Source organism: Chenopodium quinoa, unplaced genomic scaffold, assembly GCF_001683475.1.
Source record: "Chenopodium quinoa cultivar QQ74 unplaced genomic scaffold, ASM168347v1, whole genome shotgun sequence".
NCBI lineage: Eukaryota > Viridiplantae > Streptophyta > Magnoliopsida > Caryophyllales > Amaranthaceae > Chenopodium > Chenopodium quinoa.
The window spans coordinates 407,246-427,889 of record NW_018743518.1 but is presented as its reverse complement, the minus strand read 5'-3'; the positions used below and the strand labels follow the sequence as shown (position 1 = coordinate 427,889).

Here is a 20,644-nt window from a genome sequence, read left to right as displayed (position 1 = left end):
TACTCTGTAAAAAGAAATTAATTAAACCCTGGGCGGCTGTGAGACAAATCTATCAAACAATGTTGACTGCAGAATTGAATATGAGGATGAATTAGGTGAGCATGATTTAAAAATTTATTAGCAGCACATCATCATCATCAATTAAAGAATTATGTAGGAATTAGCAGTTGAAGGAGGCAGTTGAAGGATTCAACCATTCAGGTTATAGCTGGTAAGTGGTAAATAATTTTTATATCATTATTACTTTGAAACTAATACGAGTATCATTTTCAAGAGGCATCTTACAGACTGTTACTCAAAACTTATCTATTTGATTTAAGACTTTCATTATATATGACTAATATGAGTATAGCTGATAGGCATATTCCTCACAATGATTTATATGTATGTTGAGTAAGACCTTAGCTTCAGAAACAAGATATAGAAAATATATATATTGATACTAATTAGGAGGACAAAATTGTAGTGGAAGAGTATAACCGCGTAACATAGATAATAAAGTCAAGGTTTGGTTAGGTGATTGGGTCATCAAACTAATTAACAATAAAATATCCGCGATCCCTCCTCCCCTTCTTTAGTTTGACAATTTTGTATTTCAGTTCGTGCATTTGTCCCAATCCCAGAAGAAGGAAAAATGAGTTATTATCCTCCTCCACAAGGTTATACCTAGCTCTTTCTTTTATGTGAATTACGCACTTTATCTCATTTGATCATCCATCATCATCATCATAATATTGTAGTTGACATGTTGTAATTTGAACATCTATGCAACAATTACATTTAAACAGAGGCCATGGTTTGTTTTGGTAATCTTGGTATTTACTGTGTTGAATTTGGTTGCTTCCTTAGGAGACAAGGGAGGATACCAACAACAAGGGTATCCAGGTCAAGGATATGGAGGATACCCACCACCACCACAAGGGTACCCTCCACCACAGTATCCTCAACCTCAGTATGTTCAGCCTCCTCCTCAGCAGCAGAGTCAGAGTGGTGGTGGTGGTGGTTTCATGAAAGGATGGTATAGTACTCCTCTCTCTATCCCTCTATCTTAATATTCTGCATATGAAAAAAAAAAAAAAAGTAGTTCTCCTTTCTTTATTTCTATTATACTCCAAACTCCATTTATAAATAGAATAACTCTCTACTTGCATAAGTAAATTGTAATTACATTACTTCATTAATACATCCCAAAAATATTTACGGTTTACTTTCATAGATGCATATTATATGTTTACTTCATTAACTTTACTTGTTTGATCACCTGGTTACATATTGGTGGTGTATAATCTCATATTGGCTAATTTGTTGATATAATATAAAGATAATTAAAATAATAATTTAGCTTATACAAAAATAAAAAGTAAATAGCCAAAAAAGTATAAGTTGTTTGTATCAAAAATTTCATTTGGTCTTAAAATTGGCTTCATAGCCAATGGGAAACGGTCATCTACTTATCAAAAAAGTAAATAAATATAGCCAATTGAAAAGTAAGGTCACAAATTTAAATTTTTATGGCCAAATTATAGAGTTAGATAAAAATAAAAAAAAAATAAAAATATTAGCTCAAAAGCATTTTCCAAATAAATCCCAAAGTCTACCAACAATAACCAAATTCAATTTAAAGTTTATTAACAAAAATGTAAATTAAGTGGTAAATTTGTAAATAATTCAACAAAAATACGTAATAAATTAACAACTCGAGACCACATTTAATGAAAAGTTATTGATTAATTTACAAAAAAAAAGTCACTTGATTTACAAATTTTGTTAATATACTAGATGAAATTTACAAACCCATTTGCATTATTTTTTAATTGCATAATCTTTCACCTTGATCCTCATCATGTGAATTTCCTTATACTAAGTGCATACCCTACTATTGCAATTAATCATAAACAAAGATAGTATAACATGTGATCATCTTCATAACATATTATATTTTTAAAATATGGACTTTTTATAATCAAAGTAATATGGAATTCAAGTTATGGAGTATTTAAAAATGCAAGGGGATAGAAGAAACAAAAGAAAATAAAAAAGGGAATAGCAACAATTTACCTTATGGACCATGGGCTCATGGCTCTGGTGGATAGAGTTTTGGGGCAATTTGAGCGGATTGGGGACATATATCAGCTGTTTGACCATGGTTTGGCCGGTCAAAACCGCTAAAAAACCTGTACAGCAGAATCAAAAAGCGTTTAGCCCAGCGGAACAAAACTTATAGATAGAAAAATTTGAAATTTTTGTTTAAACAGAAAAAATAAATAAAAAAAAAATCAAGCATTTAAGCCCCCAAGAATTGGGAAGATATACCCATTTCGTTAAACCCTAAAAATTAAATAATTAGAAAATGAAATTCCTGAACTCCATACCTAACAAATTAGTTTGCATGTGAATTTGGAGGAAGAAATTAAAATTAAAAAAAGGTATAATTGTTTAGGAAAGAGTGGATTACAGACTTACAGAAGGAAGATGATGATGGAGAAAAATGTCGTCAAGAATGTTTAGGAATTACGAGATTATTGAAAAAAAAAAAAAAAAAAAAAAAAACTGGTTTGAAATGACGAGGGAAGAAACATCCTAGTGTGTTGTCTATTGTAGAACAAATGCACAATCCCATTCTAAATTTGTGATTTTCCCATCTTAAAAAAAAAGTTTTAGGTACGAGTAATTCTTATGAATTGTAATGGATAATTATACTCTCTAAAATGTGTTTATTTACTTTTTTTTACCTTTATTAATATTAATTGTCGGTCAAAGTGTAATATTTAAAAAAACACGAAAGAAGTATTTATATTTTTTTTTTATAAATGAGCAATTATAGATTTAATATTTATCACTAACTCTAATTTGTTTTCTTTATTTGTAGTTTGGCTGTTCTTTGTTGTTGCTGCCTTATGGATGCGTGCTTTTAATACCAAACTTGATGACTTTGATTGACTCAATATCGTTGTGATTCTACAATTGGGGATATATTTACGAGCTTGCGAATTATATACTTATGCACACTTTATATATTACGTATAGTTATATAGACTTAACAACTGCCCCAAATCAATGTAATATCCTACTAGTATTTATATCTTGTGTATATTGGATTTTTGAATTGAAAATTTCTACTCTCATTTACTCTTTTTTTTTTTTTTTTTTTGAATAGTACTCTCATTTACTTGCGACATTGTGTAATCAATTAATTTGTCAATTTGCTTGTTTTCTTACCCTTTTTTTCCCCTATTCGCGGATGTCATCTTTCATGAGCAATTGACAAATCATACAAGTATTACATTTAACCAAACGAAACAAAACTGTTTAAAGGACATTTAGGCCAATATGTTTTTCCCTATTCTTATTTATCATTGTGTTTTGCATAAAGTTAAGCTATGAATTATATAATCTTACCTATCAAGCGCAACATAAGCTACAATATACATGTGAATTACATTGATTAAGCTAATTAAAGAAAAAGAAAGATTGGAGTTCGTGAATGAGAGAAGGCAGAGAACCAATAAAACTCCATCCTAATATACCTTAACTTGTACTCAAAAAGGGAAGACCATATCATTCATAATTAGAAAAGGTTGTAATTAGAAATAACATAAATCCGAAGCCCTAATTACATTATAGAATTAATTAAAACTTATCCCTTGGTCAGAATGGTGACTCCCTTATTATAATTGGTTTCAATAACAATTAAGAGGGAAAATACTAGTTGATGAGAGTATGTAATATTGTGATGCAAAATTAAGTACAAGGGTACAAGCAAGCGTGTTTGACCGTATGTCGTTCAATTCTAACAAAGATATAGTCAAGGTTTGGGTCGTTAATTAATTTAATTAACAAATAATGAAAACCCCTCTCCCTACTTAATTAATTTAATCAGATGAACCACTTAAATTAATTATCTTCGATCTTCTTAATTTCTCTCCAACAAGAAAGGGAAATAATAAAGAAGCAGAGTAAAAATGAGTTTTCATCATGAACACCCTCCTCCTGAAGAAGGTATGTAGGTCAACCCTCCTCTTTTTTCTTGTGAATTTACTACTCACGTACCTTTTTTTTTAATCTCATGCATGCATATTTTGTTGTTTTTGCATTATTGATCACTTTCTAAAGCCTTTTTTTCTCTTTAAGTTCATTAATTTAAGTTCTTTTAACTTTATTTATGTTTAATTTGATGTTGTTTACTTGGCAGAAAGCACAGTATATCCGCCACAAGGCGGATATCCTACCATACAAGGATACGGAGGTTACACACCGCACCAAGGGTATCCGGGGCAAGTATACCCACCAGGGCCACTACAACAAGGGTATTCGGGGCTAGGACACGTAGGATACCCACCGCAACAAGGGTATCCAGGGCTAGGATATGGAGTATACCCACCGGGTTATGTGTATCCGACTCCACCGTATACCCCTCAACTTACGTATGTGCAACCACCTCCTCCTCAGCAGCTGATCATGAATAATCAGATTAGTAGTCGTGGATTTATGAAAAGATGGCGGTACTGTTGGTCGTGGTGCTACAGTTGTACAAGAAGCTGTTAATACTCCATATAATAATGATCGTCAGGTACTTTATTCGATCATCATTTTTGAACTGCAAAAAATCTAAATCTAAGCTAATTAACTACTTAATTATAAGCATTTAATTTTAAAATATAAATGATGAATTCGGCATTTCAGCTAGTATGTTGTATATATTCAACTGAATACATGTGACTATCGTATGTTTCACAAAGTATAATATACTAATAATATTGGATATATTTACTGAACAATATTAATTAATTACATGTGATGCAGTACAACAAAAATGGTTGGATGGATGTATATATCATGTATATGCATCACAAATAGTAACCGTTTGGATGCACTGATGCATGACTACGATGTTAATATTTGTATGCGTGTGTGAATAATGATACATGACATACATCTTACCGGCTTACCCTAGATAGGTGCTCAACATGTAATTATATAATTATATACATATATAGACATAAAGTTATATTGCAAGTTAATCACATAAGTATTTCCTTTGAAATGCTATTAAAAATAAAGATGTTTTTGTTATATACTTGCAATATACATACTTCGTATAACATATGCCAATTGCACACTCTCTTGCTTGCTTGCTTGACATGTAGTTTAATAAAACAAAAAAAAAAAATTAGGAATTTGAACGGACAAAAACTTAAAATTACTTTATTAGTATTAGTTTACTACCAATATGGTAAATAAATGGATTGGACAAGGTCATGATAGTTTTAATTATACTCCAATTATCTAAGTTATAAAATTACTTTGTTCGTTGACCTATTATAATAATCACTTTATCATTGTATGGTATGTGTGTTGCAAATATTAATTATCGAGTACCATGTATCAACTATATTATTTGGTGAAGGTTATCTTGGTCAAGAATTTGTATTAAAAATTTCTGATGCAGGTTCTTGTATATCATCCTCTTCCTTACATACTTAAATTTGCAATTACAACTAATAAAATCCCGGCCCAATGCATGTTGATGTAGTCATTCATTGAGTATAATTGAGGACTTCATAATGGATTACATCATGATATGATAATATCAATATTGACATTGGCATTTATTTTACAATTAAGTTTTGAATTATTCTTCGCAATTACAATATATAAATCCCTATCCATCGTAAGTTGTTTATCAGTTTTATCTTATTGTATCAACTTATTAAATACTCCATACAATCTCTAAACCTAAAAAATATAAGAAATATCGGAGTAATAGTTTGTTTTTGTTAAACCAGCAGGCTTATAAGTACCATGATAATATACATACACATGACCCATTATAAGTTGTATGTTTAACTTTGAAAAAAGGAGGTAGAGGAGTAAAATTCGTTGTCACTGACTTGAATGTTTTCATTTGCAGCTTGCATTGGCCGGTGTTTGTTAGTTCACTTCGTTGTTGATGTACGTCTTCTAGATGAATGCATGGTTCGATAGTTATCAGCTAGCAATCTAGCATACTGATGACTTTGAATGGGTTAACATTATAATAATAATGTTGCCATAGATACAAGCATGTGTGAACCGTTCCGTAGGATTTATATATTATATTGGAGATGATATCATGTGCTTGGTATCATCTTCCTCCATATCAACCAGTGCTGATATTAAGCTACAGCATATCATATCTCCAATAGTGTGTACTCTAAAATGTACGTGTACATTATTCAAAGTCAAATCTCGTTTACCATCAATATATATATGTATGCAACCAACCTATTCAATTGGAATAAATCTATGAAATTACATTCAGGGGTGTCAACCCCAGGATAGGCCACCAGAAATCTATATCATTTTTATCATCCATTTGTAATACTGTAACAATTTACGATAAATATATTGTTAATATAAGATTAATGGCCAATATAATGCATTGACAAATGAAAAGCCAAAACAAAGGTCAACGCCTAATTGTCGGACACAAATATACGTAGTATAAAATACTCAGTACAAATTAATATTATTGTACATACACCAAACCTTTGTTTTTTTTACTCCGTAAAAAGTACATATATACATGCATATATATACATATAAAGTACGGAGTATGTATACAGACTATTCCTTATCACTTTTTTTTTTTTTTTTTATCTCGACGCTTTAATTTGAACTTTTTTTCTCTTAGAAAAGAATCAAAATGTAAAATTAAAAAGTGGTGGATAGATTTTGGTAAATGATGAGCCTTTTAATAATTAAGTTATATTAGGAGGCGATGAAAAGCATGATATGCATGTGTAGCATTTGTTGGATTACTTTGATGAATTCAATCACGGAGTGGCGGGGAGGGAGCGCCCACATGCAATGCCATAAAATATGCATTATATATACTACTATGATACAGAAGGACATAATTTGATCTGATACTTTGTATCTGCTAAACATATTTAGAGGTATCTTGGTTAGCTATTAGCTAGTGTGTGAACATCTTTGACCATTATTTTTTATAATTGTTAATGAGTATGTCTTGATATCTTCTGTCATAATTGTTAATGGGTATGTTTTTATATCTCTATTGATATTATAATCGTTAATGGGTATGTTTTTATATCTCTATTGATATCTTCTGTTATAACCGTTAATGGGTATGTCTTGATATCTCTATTGATATATTCTGTTATAATCATTAATGGTATGTCTTTATATCACTATTGATGTGTTGAAATTATGAAGACCATTATAAATTGTAGGTAGTGAATTTATATAAATCAACTTTTAAAAACATAAAATACACAGCACAATAAAAAGTAAAAAACACTAAAAAAGCAAGAGATAGAATTAAGTCCATTATCTAAGGCGTATGGTATCCGTGTAGATACCGTGGTCATAATTCGTTAAATACAACACCATTATCTTTGCGCATGCCTTCCATTTTTTGACAGAGAAGAAAACAAAGACTAATTAAATGAGTAGCTATCCTCCTCCTCAAGGTAAACCATTTTTAAAAAAAATAAAATTGAAATCTATCATTTTTTAATTAAATTTATTTTTTTGACATGCACTTAAACAGTATTAATTTTATTGTGTGATAAACGTATAGGTGTTAATATTGATGATTTTGTGTTTTTCTTGGATGTTTAGGCTACCCACCTCCAGATCAAGGTTTTTCTTGGATCTTTCATTTGCAATTGTTTAGTTGGTTTAGTCTAGCTTATTGCTTTGCGTTTGTTCAATCTTATTTGTAACACTTTAATTGGGTACCAAACTATTAATATCAAATTAAAAGAGCTAGCTAGCTAGCTATATGTTTTTCGGCTTTTGTTGATTATTGTGTGTTTTGCTATTCAACAACCTATTCAATCGAATAATATAGATTTACTTAGCTTCTTAATGAATTCACTAATATTTTCGATCTTGCTTTAGAATCTAAGTTAATTTAATTAAGACTAACCATACGGGTTGAAGAGGACACTACACAAGCAGTAAAAGGAGGCAACTGCAAACAAAAAGTAGAAGAGGACACTACGAAGTTTAAAATTAAAAGTAATAATAAGACAAACAACTTTTCTATTGTCTCTATACATCGTATATGCGTTTATATGAATGAAAGGCTAAATAATATTATGTGTGAATTTGTACCTATTGATAACTTATTATCCATGACTGTACTTATTATTAGTTGGACTAATTCAACATAATCCAGTTAGTTGTTGCATTGAATTAAATAAAAAGATGACAATCACATATTTGTACTGTGTTGAGATTTGGTAATTGGTAGGGTGGGTTAGTTCAACTCATTTGATCCCAAAATCTAAGCTTCCTTATCCTCTGAGTATCATAAGCTAGGGAATGGCATAATTACACATTTTTAGGTTGACTACAAAGAAGGACAACAATATAAAATGGAGAGATCACTTTACTACTACGGAGTATCTACAGCCAATATCTATTACTACGTATTTTTTATAACATTGATAATAAGGTTATTAAAAAACGTTTATATCTATATATTTTCGGTAACATTGTAGGGGATTTAAGAAGCTCCCCGAGACATGACCATGTTATGCTTGATTTTTGAGTAGTGTTATTTTTCGGAAGTCAATTTTTAATTTGTAAACTTGATTGATTCTTTCCATTAAGAATGTAATTTGCATTATTAACTTGTATAGTACATAAATTACACATATATGTATATAATCAAAGGATCAAGGATTAAATGATGGGGGGGGAAAATGTAGGAATATAAGTTGACTATTTTTTCTTTGCATCTTTGTAATTAACTACACTTTGATGTACATTAACACAACTTATATTAGACCATTAGCAGTTTTTGTTACTTGTTATTTGTTATGCTATCTTAAATGTATTAACAATATAACATTGATTTTCATATAAACATGCATGGTAAATACTTAAAGAGGCTCGCCCAGTTATTCTTCTTGATGGACAAACTTTGTATCTTTGTCACTACATCAGCAGGTTGAGTGACTGGAAGATGATTCAGCAGAAGGAAGGTACACGGAGGAAAGCTTTATGTTAACGCCGGTAGTTTACTTCTGTTAGGTCCATTAGTTAGTGGGTGAGTTAGTGAGTTACTTGAGGGTGAAGGTGGACATTAATGACTGCTTTTATTGTTGGTAGTTGGTAGTTAGAGACCAGTCAAATTTAGGTGTTTGAATGTTATTTCTTCCCTTCCAAGATTCATACTGTAGCAAATTTGTAGAAAAATTTCTTGTGGCAGAAGAATGACTGAGGAAACAGTTGAGTGATCGTTCCAGAGAGATGTTGATTTTGGATCATTTCAAGTGGTGGTAACAAATGGCTAAAATCATCAAAATCTTGAAAATGTTTGGAAGGTTAGTCTTGATCTTTAAAATTTTCTTTACGAAAATGTTTGTAAATCTTTGTTTAGTACTATGACTTAAAAATCTAAAACAAAATTTGAATTCGTTAAATTTTTAATTTCTGGTGAAATCTTTAATGTGTGAAATATTGTGTTAGTAGTTTGATGTTGTAATATGGTAGAAGCTAAAAGTAGAAATTTGATGGTATTTGGAACTAATTTATGGGTATTGTGTGATCAAATATTATTAAAAAAAGTTGTGTTTTTGTTGGAGCAAAGAATTTATAATAGCATAGTGTAGCCAGCATGTGTTGTTTATCTAAAAGTACTTTAAAAGTAAGAAGGTAATGTATGTTGGTGCACTTGGTTGTGATTTGGAGTGACTAGGGATTTGGAGTGACTAGGGCTCAAGGTGTGTATTCAAAAGGTGAGGGTAGAGACCGTATTGCAACAACATGGAGGTGTGAATGCTGGGGTAGACCAGACATGAGAGCGATGAGGGAAGCAAAGAAGAGGGCAAAGGCAATGGATGTATCTGGGGAGGAGTTGTTGGGGGTGTCGTGTGTGTGGATGAGCTAAACCAATGTAAGCGAAAGTCAAAAAAAAGTGAGTGTCTAGCAAAGGTATATGCTAGTATTAACCATGGTGGGGAGTGGGAGATAAAGAGAGTGAAGTTGGAACATACGCACAATCCTACCCCACGTAAGGCAGTGAAAGTGTATAGAATGAGGGGCTTAACATCGAGAGCTAGGAAGAAGTTGCTGGACTATTTTGAAGAAGGTGTGCCTGTTTCACAAATTCATGGGTGCTTTTGCGACTGAAGTAGATGGGCTCGATAACCTTTGATTTACCGTGAAAAACCTGCAGCATGAGGTATACAAGGCAAGGAGGTTGAAAATGATTGAGGGTGATTCAAGAACAATGATGACTTATTTTAAGAAAATGCAAGGCAACAAGAATTTCTTTCATTCTGCACGCTTAGACCCTGATGGTAGGTTAAAAAATGTAATCTGGGTTGATGGGCGAAGTCGGGCAGCATATGAAGAATTTGGTGATGTTGTATGTTTTGATGCCACTTATCTAACAAATGAGTATGAATTACCATTTGTTAATTTTGTGGGTGTAAACCATCATGGTCAAACCATACAGTTGGGATGTGCATTGGTTTCCCACGAGGACAGTGATACTTTTAGATGGATTTTTCAAGAGTGGTTGTCATGTATGAATAACAAAGCCCCAAGAGCAATTCTTACTGACAAGGCAGCGGCCATGAGGAAGCCCTTAGAGGAGGTGATGCCATCGTCGCGATATCAATGGTGCATTTGGCACATTATGAGGAAAATTCCTAAAAAATTGGGGAAATGCAATGAGTTAGTATTACAAATTTATTATTCTATAGATTGTGATAATACCTTTATTACGAATATTAAAACTAAAACCCTAATCTGTAACGAATTGTAGGTACAAAGATTTCAAACCAGTTTTGAAGGCTATAGTGTATGAAAGTTTGACTGTTCAAGAGTTCGAGAAAGATTGGGCAGAGCTAATAAATGAATATAATTTAGAGAGCAATGATTGGTTGTCAAACCTTTATACTGAGCGGCATATGTGGGTTCCCGCGTATATGAGAGACTATTTTTGGGCTGGAATGAAGATAACTCAACGGGTGGAAAGTATAAATAGTTTCTTTGATGGTTTTGTGATTCGTAACACCAAGCTATTTGAATTTCCAATTAAATATGCGAAGGCCATGGAGAAGCATGTGCGTGACGAGACAGCTGCTGATGCAAATTGTGCTAAGTATGTACGGAGGCTAGTGACTGGTTTTAAGGTTGAGAAATATTTTCAGAGTTTGTACACAGACACCAAGTTTCAGGAGGTGCAGAATGAATGTACTCAAATGATGTATTGTTATTATAAGGAAAGTAAAATGTTAGACGAAAATACAATTGAGTATGATGTAGACGACCGTGTGTGGATTGTACCAGAAGGTAAGAGTGAAGAAGTCATAACCAATTGTAGAAGGTATTTTACAGCCACATTCAACAAGGAGACAATGGAGGTTGAATGTCAATGTCGCAAATTCGTCACACATGGTATAATGTGCAAACATATGATGCAAATACTTGATAAGCATCATGTGGTTGAAATTCCTGAAAAATATGTTCTAAGGCGATGGCGCAAGGATATTCTTAGTAAGCACACCCGGGTTGCGGTTTCCTACCACGACCCAAATAAATATGCGGCTGTGAAAAGGTATAATAAGTTGATGGCTGAGTTTGAAGAGTTATGTGACACAGCTGCTATGGTGAATGATGATGCAGTTACCATGGTAAGCAAGTCATTAATGCATATTAGGAATGAAGTTCAAGAATGCAGGCTTAGGAAGGCAGCAGAGAGTATACCTATATCATTTCCTGATGAGGCAACTGATTTCGAATTGGTAGAAAATGCCAGCGGGAATACCGTGTCAACTGTTAATGAGCCTCATCATCGCGAGGACAATACAAGTGATTCACAAATGGAATGCCCAGAATATTTCCCACCTACTTGTAATATTTCAGCGAAAGATCCTATGTAATGAACTCGCACACACAAAAACAAATATAGTAGGACATTAACACACTATACATACCCCTAGTTTTCCATAGTCACCGGAATCAGTTCGGTCATGCTTGCCTGCATACCTAATTCTTTGCAAGCTCCATGCCTTTACTCGAGGATATGTATCCCACGCATTAGGATCCAAGTTCAGTCGGTCAAGATAGAAAATCTGCAAGGAGGTCCATTATCTTTCGTAATCATTTTTAAACTTTAGTAAAAAGAACATTAGCATCTTGAACACCATAAGAGCAAAAAGCATATTTGATTTACTCACTACTGCAAATATAGAACAACCACCGCTTCCACCTGCAAATCCATTTAATTTGCATAAAACCATCTCGCAAAATTAGAGACACTATCTAAGAATTTTGATAAAACCAATTCACACCAATCATAGTTTTTGCTATCCATACAACAACTCAATGCCGGCAACAAATCAGATGACAGTCTAGGTGACTGTGTTGGACACAATATCATTGTAGAGAAATGATGAGGAATAAGGTTTTGAATTCTTCTTCCTCATCCGGCTCAAAATGTCCCTCCAATCTATCCATCATCATTCCAGTAACAGGAATGCCAACTGAAGTAAAGTATATGTCCTGGAACAATGTTTATTAGCTTTCGTCTCCCATGCCCTCCCGTATTTTAGTAATATTTTTTGCACTTTCTTCCGATCGACCCCAGACACATCCTTGGATGTAGGGACTGCTTTCTCCCCATTAGGAATTCCTAAGATCCAATGCACTTGGTTCTTCGAAAAGTAAACTGAACGACCATTTGTGCCAATTAACCACCTATTAATTGGATCAATAGGTGTCATAATCCGGTATGCTAATAATTGTCGGGGTAAGTGCATATGGGAAGCAAAATGTAGTAGTCCCCCAAATCCCATCTCACATACCCATCTTTTCCTCCTTTCATCAAATTTCTGGCATATTCTACCAAAGGACTCAACCCGACAAGTCATATTTGGGGTCTGCCATTCATGTTTGACACAACAAAATGTATACGTTAGCCTACATTAACCTTTAATAAACCAATATCATCATCTTTAATTTATATAAACAGTTTAAGCATGGAACTCACTCTACACATTGCAGCAAAATATTGATTAATCACTTGCCCTTTTGCTTTCACATAACCACCCAAACTTAGCGTGTCATCCTACAATCCATCAACTACGTAAGCTTATTGGTATTAAAATGGAACAATAGTTACTGGGTAATTCAATTGTTTTGGTACAAAAACATTAGTCATTACCGTAAATAGTCCAGGATGTAATTCAATTGTTTTGTGAACAATTCCATTACCAATTGCCCGTTGCTGAATTTACAAATCAAAACTATAGTTTATACCCATTTTCAGACATTTACGAGCTACAATAGATAATCCCAACTGAAATATAATAGAGTTACCAATCAACAATTAAAACTTTTTTCAAAACTCTCACGAGCTACAATTGAAAAATTGAACTGGAAATATAATTGAATTCTACCCATTTTTGTGAACAATTCAAGTATATGTCCTGGAACAATTCTACAATTATACCCATTTTTCTACACTTAACAATTCTAGTCAACTAAAGTCAAAATTTAGCAACCAAAATTATGATTAGCGACTTACAGACTTGTCTTTCTCCTCGTATGCTTCACCACCACTATTGTCATTCATCGGATGCCTCCTTTTTCCCACAACGAGTTGTCCCATACGACCAACCTGTATCATTCAAACAAGTCATTCATAATTTAAGTACAATTTGCAACAAAATAGTCACATTTGGTTAAATCTTACCAAATTGAAGGCCTCCTTTTGTTCTGGTTTGTTCAGCGGCAGTCGTCGAAGGTGAGAGACAGTGAAAATTGGTGCTGATTTGTTTGAAAACCCTAAACATAGTTAAACTCACGACTAATGAGTTAGGCAACGTTTAAACGGCGAAGAATGACATGGCAGGTGTTGCAGCGTAGACGTGTGTGTTTGTACATGTCAGCGATATGAATTTACAAATGCGTCCTTACTAAGACAGGTGAAAATATCAAAAATGGGCCTAGTTTAACGTTGTTTGTCAATCAAGAATGGATTTTCCGATACTTAAAATACAAATTGTAGCAATTTAATGTGAATCGAGTCCCCTTTCTTATAACTATTTTTTATTGTTTTATTTAGCTACTCTCATGATTTTACCTTACTCTTAAAGTAGGGGTTTTACAAGTGAGTTTTTAATAATGTTTTAATTATTTTCTTAATAGTAGTTATGGGGCCTTGGGCTTCCAAAGTTGTGTTAATTAATTAGTAGGCTCTCTAAATTCATTAATTAATTATTAGGGCTTTTTATTTAGTTTGCTTGCAGAGTAAGTAGGATAGATTTATTTTTCCTATATATACTAGTTGTATGTCAATTATTTTAGGAGGACGTTTATGAAATAAAAATCAGATTGTTGAGTTTTAACTCGAAGAGAACTTTGTTAAGGTTCGAACTAGTTGTTAACTAGGGTTTTAGGATCGTTGCTCCTAAAATCAAACTTAGAAGTCGTTGCCTTCTAAGACTATCCTTCAAATTTCCACCATTAAAATCACTCAAATCCTTTCACTAAATATAAACTGTCAAAAATACGCATCACAATTTTAAGATACGGAGTGTGCAAGACTAGCATTGTTAGTTTACTAGAGAAAAAGAAAGTTAAGGACAACTTAAAACAATTAATAAAAATAGGATTGAATATACTCCGTACAAGTACAACAGCATGTCGTTTGTCGAAAGAGTCCAAATCATAGGAAGACATAAAAACGTTTCCTCAAATACTGTTAAAAAAATGACATAGGAAAACGTGGTAGTACGTACCTCGTATTGTCATTAAATACAACGACTTTGTTGGCTATCTTAACAGTTAGTACAATCACAAGAAGAAGAAGAAAAAAAAAAAAAAAAAAAAAAAAAAAAAAAAAAAAAAAAAAAAAAAAAAAAAAAAAAAAAAAAAAAAAAAAAAAAAAAAAAAAAGAAGAAGAAGAAGAAGAAGAAGAAGAAGAAGAAGAAGAAGAAGAAGAAGAAGAAGAAGAAGAAGAAGAAGAAGAAGAAGAAGAAGAAGAAGAAGAAGAAGAAGAAGAAAGAAGAAGAAGAAGAAAGAAGAAGAAGAAGAAGAAGAAGAAGAAGAAGAAAGAAGAAGAAGAAGAAGAAGAAGAAGAAGAAGAAGAAGAAGAAGAAGAAGAAGAAGAAGAAGAAGAAGAAGAAGAAGAAGAAAGAAGAAGAAGAAGAAGAAGAAGAAGAAGAAGAAGAAGAAGAAGAAGAAGAAGAAAGAAGAAGAAGAAGAAGAAGAAGAAGAAGAAGAAGAAGAAGAAGAAGAAGAAGAAGAAGAAAGAAGAAGAAGAAGAAGAAGAAGAAGAAGAAGAAGAAGAAGAAGAAGAAGAAGAAGAAGAAGAAGAAGAAGAAGAAGAAGAAGAAGAAGAAGAAGAAGAAGAAAGAAGAAGAAGAAGAAGAAGAAGAAGAAGAAGAAGAAGAAGAAGAAGAAGAAAGAAGAAGAAGAAAGAAGAAGAAGAAGAAGAAGAAGAAGAAGAAGAAGAAGAAGAAGAAGAAGAAGAAGAAGAAGAAGAAGAAGAAGAAGAGGGGCATAGTGAGGCAGAAACACAAATAAAATGAGTTATCCTCCTCCTCAAGGTTACTTATCTTATTTTGTCTCTTCATCATCTTTCTTTCATTCATTCATCATCCACGAATAATCGAGCACTACTTGCGACGAAGTATTAACACAATTTAAATTCTTGATTATATATTAATTTTGACACTTTTTAATTATTTATTGGCCTGGGTTGATTAAGGTTACCCTCCTCCAGATCAAGGTTACCCGCCACCACCAATGGGCGGTTACCCTCCACCGCAATATGCCCCTCAGTATGCTGCCCCACCACCACCTCCTCCACAAGAGCAGAAGAAGCAAGTTGGTTGCTTGGAAGGATGGTACGTAACCAACTGTACTCCCCTCTTCCTCTCACTTGTACTTCGTATTAGATTATATTCTAATATGTTTCAATTTCTTATGTGTATCGTTTACATATTAATTCTTTTCTCATACATAAATAATAGAATATGCTCTCTGCTTCTGTTGCATTTTGGATGCCTGCTTCGATTGTTTTTAACAAGCATACTGGATTATTTATATTGCTTTTGAATCCCATAACAAAAAGAGAGAAGATCTAGTTTATTTTGTAGTAAATTCTTTAGATCTTTCACTTGGAAGTTATTTACTCTATTTGATTTTGTTGTGTTGTCAATTTTTTTCCTATGTAAGCGTGATTACTGATTTTGACCTATTTATCCTGATCTATTATCGATTATACATGTTGATGCAACAAGAGTATGAGTATCAATTTTTGCAATTAATAACTTTAGTAGAGTGTAAACCCTTAATAGATACTAAAATATACTAGATCCTAGCTATATTTCAAGGTATCCTACAACAAAAGAAGTTTACTTACAAGCAATATACCTAGCACTTGTATATAACAAAGATGCAGAATAAACTTTCATCAGGAAACAAAGCACAATTTCTCACTTGAACCAGATCAATATAATAAAGATTATCGCGTTCCTGAACCTTATAAATCCTACAATTTACTCCTAAGGCAACTTAGAAAACACCATTGAACCAATTTGTACCTCTACAAACCGGAATATACTTCGAGGGATCAAAAAGGTGCTAATGTGCTATATGCCTATATATATATACTGATCTAACTCATCTAAGCAACATTTGAGCAAACAAAAATTTTGAGTTAGTCAGCAACTCCATGGCCAAAGACTAACAGAAGCAGCCAGTTTATTACACGTACGATTAACAAGTTCTAAAATATTTGCAAACAAGTTTTATGCATAATTCAACTCTGTTTAGATGGGAAAAGTTCTTGTTACAAAGTGATACTTCGTAATTTTATTTTTATTTTTGGATGCAAATGAGGGACGAACCCAACAGAGACACTAAAAATAATTAACAAATTGTGGCAAGGCCACCCCAACTACATCTTCCTAGAGAAGGTTCTTTATTTCGATCGGAGTACCGAAATAAAGCGCCCGGTCTTCAAGGATTACTCCTAAATTAGCTAACTTATCAGCTACCCTTTTACCCTCCCAATAACAAAAAACACTACGAAAATTACAACCAAAGGAACTAATCAAATGACGACAAGAATTTAAAATATGAACGCACTCCCCTCCATGGAGATCTGCATTCTGAATAGCTTCCTTATTTTCCATTTGACCATCAGCATTGTAATTCCCAAGTCAGCAGCCATTCTGAGTCCCAATTCCAGAGCTAGGAACTCAGCTCTGTTAGCATTGCACACACCAAAGTTTGCTGCAAAACTTCTGATGAATTGCTCTGAACTGTCACGAAGGATACCTCCCCCCCCCCCCCCCTCCCCTGCTGGACAGGGAGCTCCTCTTGCTTCCCATCAGTATTAAGAGTCATCCATTCAGTAGGAGGGGCTTGCCACTTAACATAAATTCTGAGATCACCAGGTCCCATCCCTATTCTGCCAGAGGACACCTCAGAGAAGGCATTCCAATTTTCTTCAGCACGTGCTCTCAGTGATACTTCGTAAATAAGTATATGTAATTGAAATCTCTGGAACGAGAGCACACAGTGCCGAGTGATTCAATATTGTCCAGTTTTCTGTCCCCCAAAGCTTCAAGAGTTCGAAACAGTAGGCAGCCACTATGACACCAATGGAATTCAACCTCAAACGAAGCTGGATCTGTCGCTCCCACGTACATAATATCTCGAGTTGAAATAACCTAACTACCTAAGTCCCAGCTAGCATGATGGAACAGAAATTATAGGATAAAGGAATAGTTCAATCATTTCCTTGAGCAACTCTTAATGTATCAAAAAGCCCTCCAAATTGAGATGCCTGATAGCTATGACCAGAAAAAACAAAAGCTTTTGTTCTGGAGTTCTGTCATCATCCATCCGCATACCAATATCTTTGGCCAAATAACCAACTCACCACACCTAACAGGGCTAACACCACCCAATTCAACCCATCCAAACCTTTTACCCCCTTGGCTGAAGAGCCCTCTGAGACAGTATGGACTTCAGCAATCTGCAATCTACAAATTCATCCAATATGCTTTCATAATTTAAAGTGCCGAGGAAGGGATCCAAGTTTACTCTGCAATTGCAGAATCTCTCTAGCAAAAGCTTGGTTTCCTGTCACCAAAAGCCCATTCAGAACACGATTGTAGATAAACTTTGTAGGAAGAAACCCTCTTTCCACCATCTCAATCAACAGCCTACCTGCAACAACCAAATCCTCTGATTTCTTCCTCACAAAAGTGGAACCTATCAAGATATTGTAAGTATCTTTATTTGGCAAGCACCTCCAAGAACCCATCAAATAAAAAACATCCAAACCTTGCTCAATATCCCCAGCATCACAATAGTACCTAATCAACAAATTACAAGTCTGAACATTTGGATGACATCCATCATTCTTCATCAACTCAACGAACTCCATCGCCTTATCCATCTCCCCCGTGTGACACAACCCTCTAATCAACAAATTATAAGTCACTGAATTAGCTACATACCCCTTCCTCCCCATCTCCTCAAACAAAACAATCGCATTCTCAACGCTATCCTTCTTACACAATACTTGGATCATAGCATTATAAGTGGCAACATTCGGAAGAACCCCTTCTCCCACCATCTCATCAAACAACCTCCTAGCTTTGGAAACCTCCCCTAAAACCCCAAACCCATGAATCAAAGTAGTGTAAGTTACCACATCAATCTCACAATTCCTCTTCTTCATCTCCTTGAAAAACTCCCACGCCTCTTTCGTTTGTCCGGTCCGAAAATACCCTTTCAAGATTATGTTATAGGTAGTCAATGTAGGGTTCAAACCCCTCTCCACCATCTCCTTCAACACCTCCAAAGCTCTAGGAGTCCTTTTAATCAAACACCACCCATTTGCAATTATGTTATAACTAACAACATCAACCCCAAATCTACCCTTAAAAAGCTTAAACAAATTATGCGCCTTTTCAACCCTTTTCGATTTACACAGTATATCCAACAAAGTATTAAACGAATTCAAATCTTGTGAACAGCCATGCTTATGCATAGACAAGAAAATATCAATAGCTTTATCAGGTTTCCCAGAGAGAACATACCTTTCGATAATAATAGCGAATGTTAATGGTGTGGGACCCAATCGGCGAGAGCGAAGGCGGGAGACGAGAGTCCAGAGAGTTGTGATGTCGCGTAAACGAGCAGAAATGTCAATGGCGTGGTGGAAGGAGGAGAGAGAGTGGGCGTAATCGAGGTGATTGTCGAGAATGGTGAAGAATTGGAGGGCTTTGGGGCCATGATTCCAGAGGAGTTTGAGGGTTTTATTGACAAGGTGTTCGGAGAAGGTGAAATCTGGGGATGATAAGAGGGTTTTTGAGAGGATTTTGGGGTCTTCTGTGGTGAGGACGAGGTTGGCTATGGCGGTTGCGGCGGAGGAGAGAGAATTTGACGGTGGAGTTACAGCGGAGTTGGTGGTGGTGGAAAAGGATCTGAGGAGTGGGAGTTTATGGACTTGCATTGGTTTTGTTTGCAGTTGAGCCGATATCATGTTTGTGTGAGTTGGTGGTAACTTGGGTTGAGACGAAACGGGTCGGTCATGTCATTTTCGACTTTTCAAGTAGGTGAGTCCGGATTGGAAAAATAACTAGGGTTAGGCGTGTCCATTCGGTTTTTAGTTTGAATTTAGGCCAAATCCAATTTAATGCGAAATATAATTCGGTTTTTAATTTTTCGATTCGACCCGATCACGAGCTGAGGGATGCTCGATTCGACTCGAAAACTTTTTACTTGTACTCAACTCGTGCTCACTAAAGTTTCGATTCAATAAAACCTGCTCGACTCATGCTCATTAAAGTTTTGAGTCGAGTAGCTCACGATCTTCTTGTTAAGGTTTTTTTTTATTATTTCTTTTAACGAATGCTCGTTAAGGTTTTGATCCTTCTAAAGTTATTCCTTTATTTTTTTTCCACTTTATATAGGTTTTTTTTTTGTTTATTATTAAAGATTTACCATTTTTTTTATATACTTCGTAATATAAATTAACTCTTATTAAGTGTCAAATATATTTTATACATGGTAACTTTGTTTGTAAATTATATATTAATAAAATTTATTATCGAGTTGCTCAAGAGCTTATTGAGTCGAGTTAGAGCTTGTTCAATTCGTGCTCGTTAACATGTCCAGTTGAGCCATATCGAATCAAGTTCGACTTGCTCGCGAGTTGCTTAACTCAGATTAGCACCCTTAGGTATATGTTTGAATTAAGATCCATTTAAATTTGGAGGAAAGAGTCCAAACAAACTCGTTCTGAATCATTATGTTTTCACTTCTAACGTCACTAACTCACACAAGTGACAAGTATAAAGTAAAGAAAACACGACTTGATAAAAAATATAGTGTCGTCAATCGAGTTATAAATGATAGATAAAAATAATTGACAAATCTTAATTGTTAAGCATATTGAAATATTTATTAACAATAAAGAAAGCAAAAACTAAATTAGGCAAAATAATTAGCAAATATAATCCAACCAATTAGTATGAATTTTACCGGTACCAAATTAGCACTTAAGAAAAGGCCTGGAAAGGAATATGCAAGTAGGATAGGAAAACCCATCGTAGAAGGTATAGAAGCAAAGTATAGAAGGTATAAG

At 34.0% G+C, this 20,644-nt stretch overlaps 5 protein-coding genes across 6 annotated transcripts; 3 read left to right on the top strand and 2 right to left on the bottom strand.

Moving 5' to 3' along the window:
- The first annotated feature begins 476 nt into the window (after positions 1–476).
- Positions 477–3,125, top strand: LOC110739984 (cysteine-rich and transmembrane domain-containing protein WIH2-like). The gene is made up of 3 exons (XM_021920466.1): positions 477–659; positions 850–1,018; positions 2,870–3,125. Exons 1-3 carry the CDS (start codon positions 635–637, stop codon positions 2,913–2,915), a joined length of 240 nt encoding a protein of 79 aa, XP_021776158.1. The 5' UTR covers positions 477–634; the 3' UTR covers positions 2,916–3,125.
- Positions 3,126–3,893: 768 nt separating this feature from the next.
- LOC110740127 (protein FAR1-RELATED SEQUENCE 6-like) lies at positions 3,894–11,909 on the top strand. The gene is made up of 5 exons (XM_021920623.1): positions 3,894–3,999; positions 4,193–4,570; positions 5,912–7,475; positions 8,962–9,341; positions 10,790–11,909. Exons 4-5 carry the CDS (start codon positions 9,304–9,306, stop codon positions 11,907–11,909), a joined length of 1,158 nt encoding a protein of 385 aa, XP_021776315.1. The 5' UTR covers positions 3,894–3,999; positions 4,193–4,570; positions 5,912–7,475; positions 8,962–9,303.
- LOC110740128 (annexin A7-like) lies at positions 3,963–4,545 on the top strand. The gene is made up of 2 exons (XM_021920624.1): positions 3,963–3,999; positions 4,193–4,545. Exons 1-2 carry the CDS (start codon positions 3,963–3,965, stop codon positions 4,543–4,545), a joined length of 390 nt encoding a protein of 129 aa, XP_021776316.1.
- On the bottom strand, positions 11,853–19,176 carry LOC110739981. 2 transcript variants are annotated; one of them, XM_021920463.1, is made up of 7 exons: positions 19,095–19,176; positions 13,724–13,815; positions 13,556–13,648; positions 13,193–13,255; positions 13,019–13,096; positions 12,207–12,908; positions 11,853–12,101 (listed from the first exon to the last, which is right to left on the bottom strand). In XM_021920463.1, the coding sequence occupies exons 3-6, from the start codon at positions 13,637–13,639 to the stop codon at positions 12,489–12,491; spliced, it is 645 nt and encodes a 214-aa protein (XP_021776155.1). In that variant the 5' UTR covers positions 13,640–13,648; positions 13,724–13,815; positions 19,095–19,176; the 3' UTR covers positions 11,853–12,101; positions 12,207–12,488. The 2 variants fall into 2 exon arrangements, with proteins under 2 accessions (XP_021776155.1, XP_021776156.1); XM_021920464.1 differs by having other exon boundaries at positions 13,556–13,613.
- Positions 17,335–19,972, bottom strand: LOC110739980 (pentatricopeptide repeat-containing protein At1g74900, mitochondrial-like). Its single transcript, XM_021920462.1, has one exon. It carries the CDS (start codon positions 19,538–19,540, stop codon positions 18,053–18,055), a length of 1,488 nt encoding a protein of 495 aa, XP_021776154.1. The 5' UTR covers positions 19,541–19,972; the 3' UTR covers positions 17,335–18,052.
- Positions 19,973–20,644: the final 672 nt, after the last annotated feature.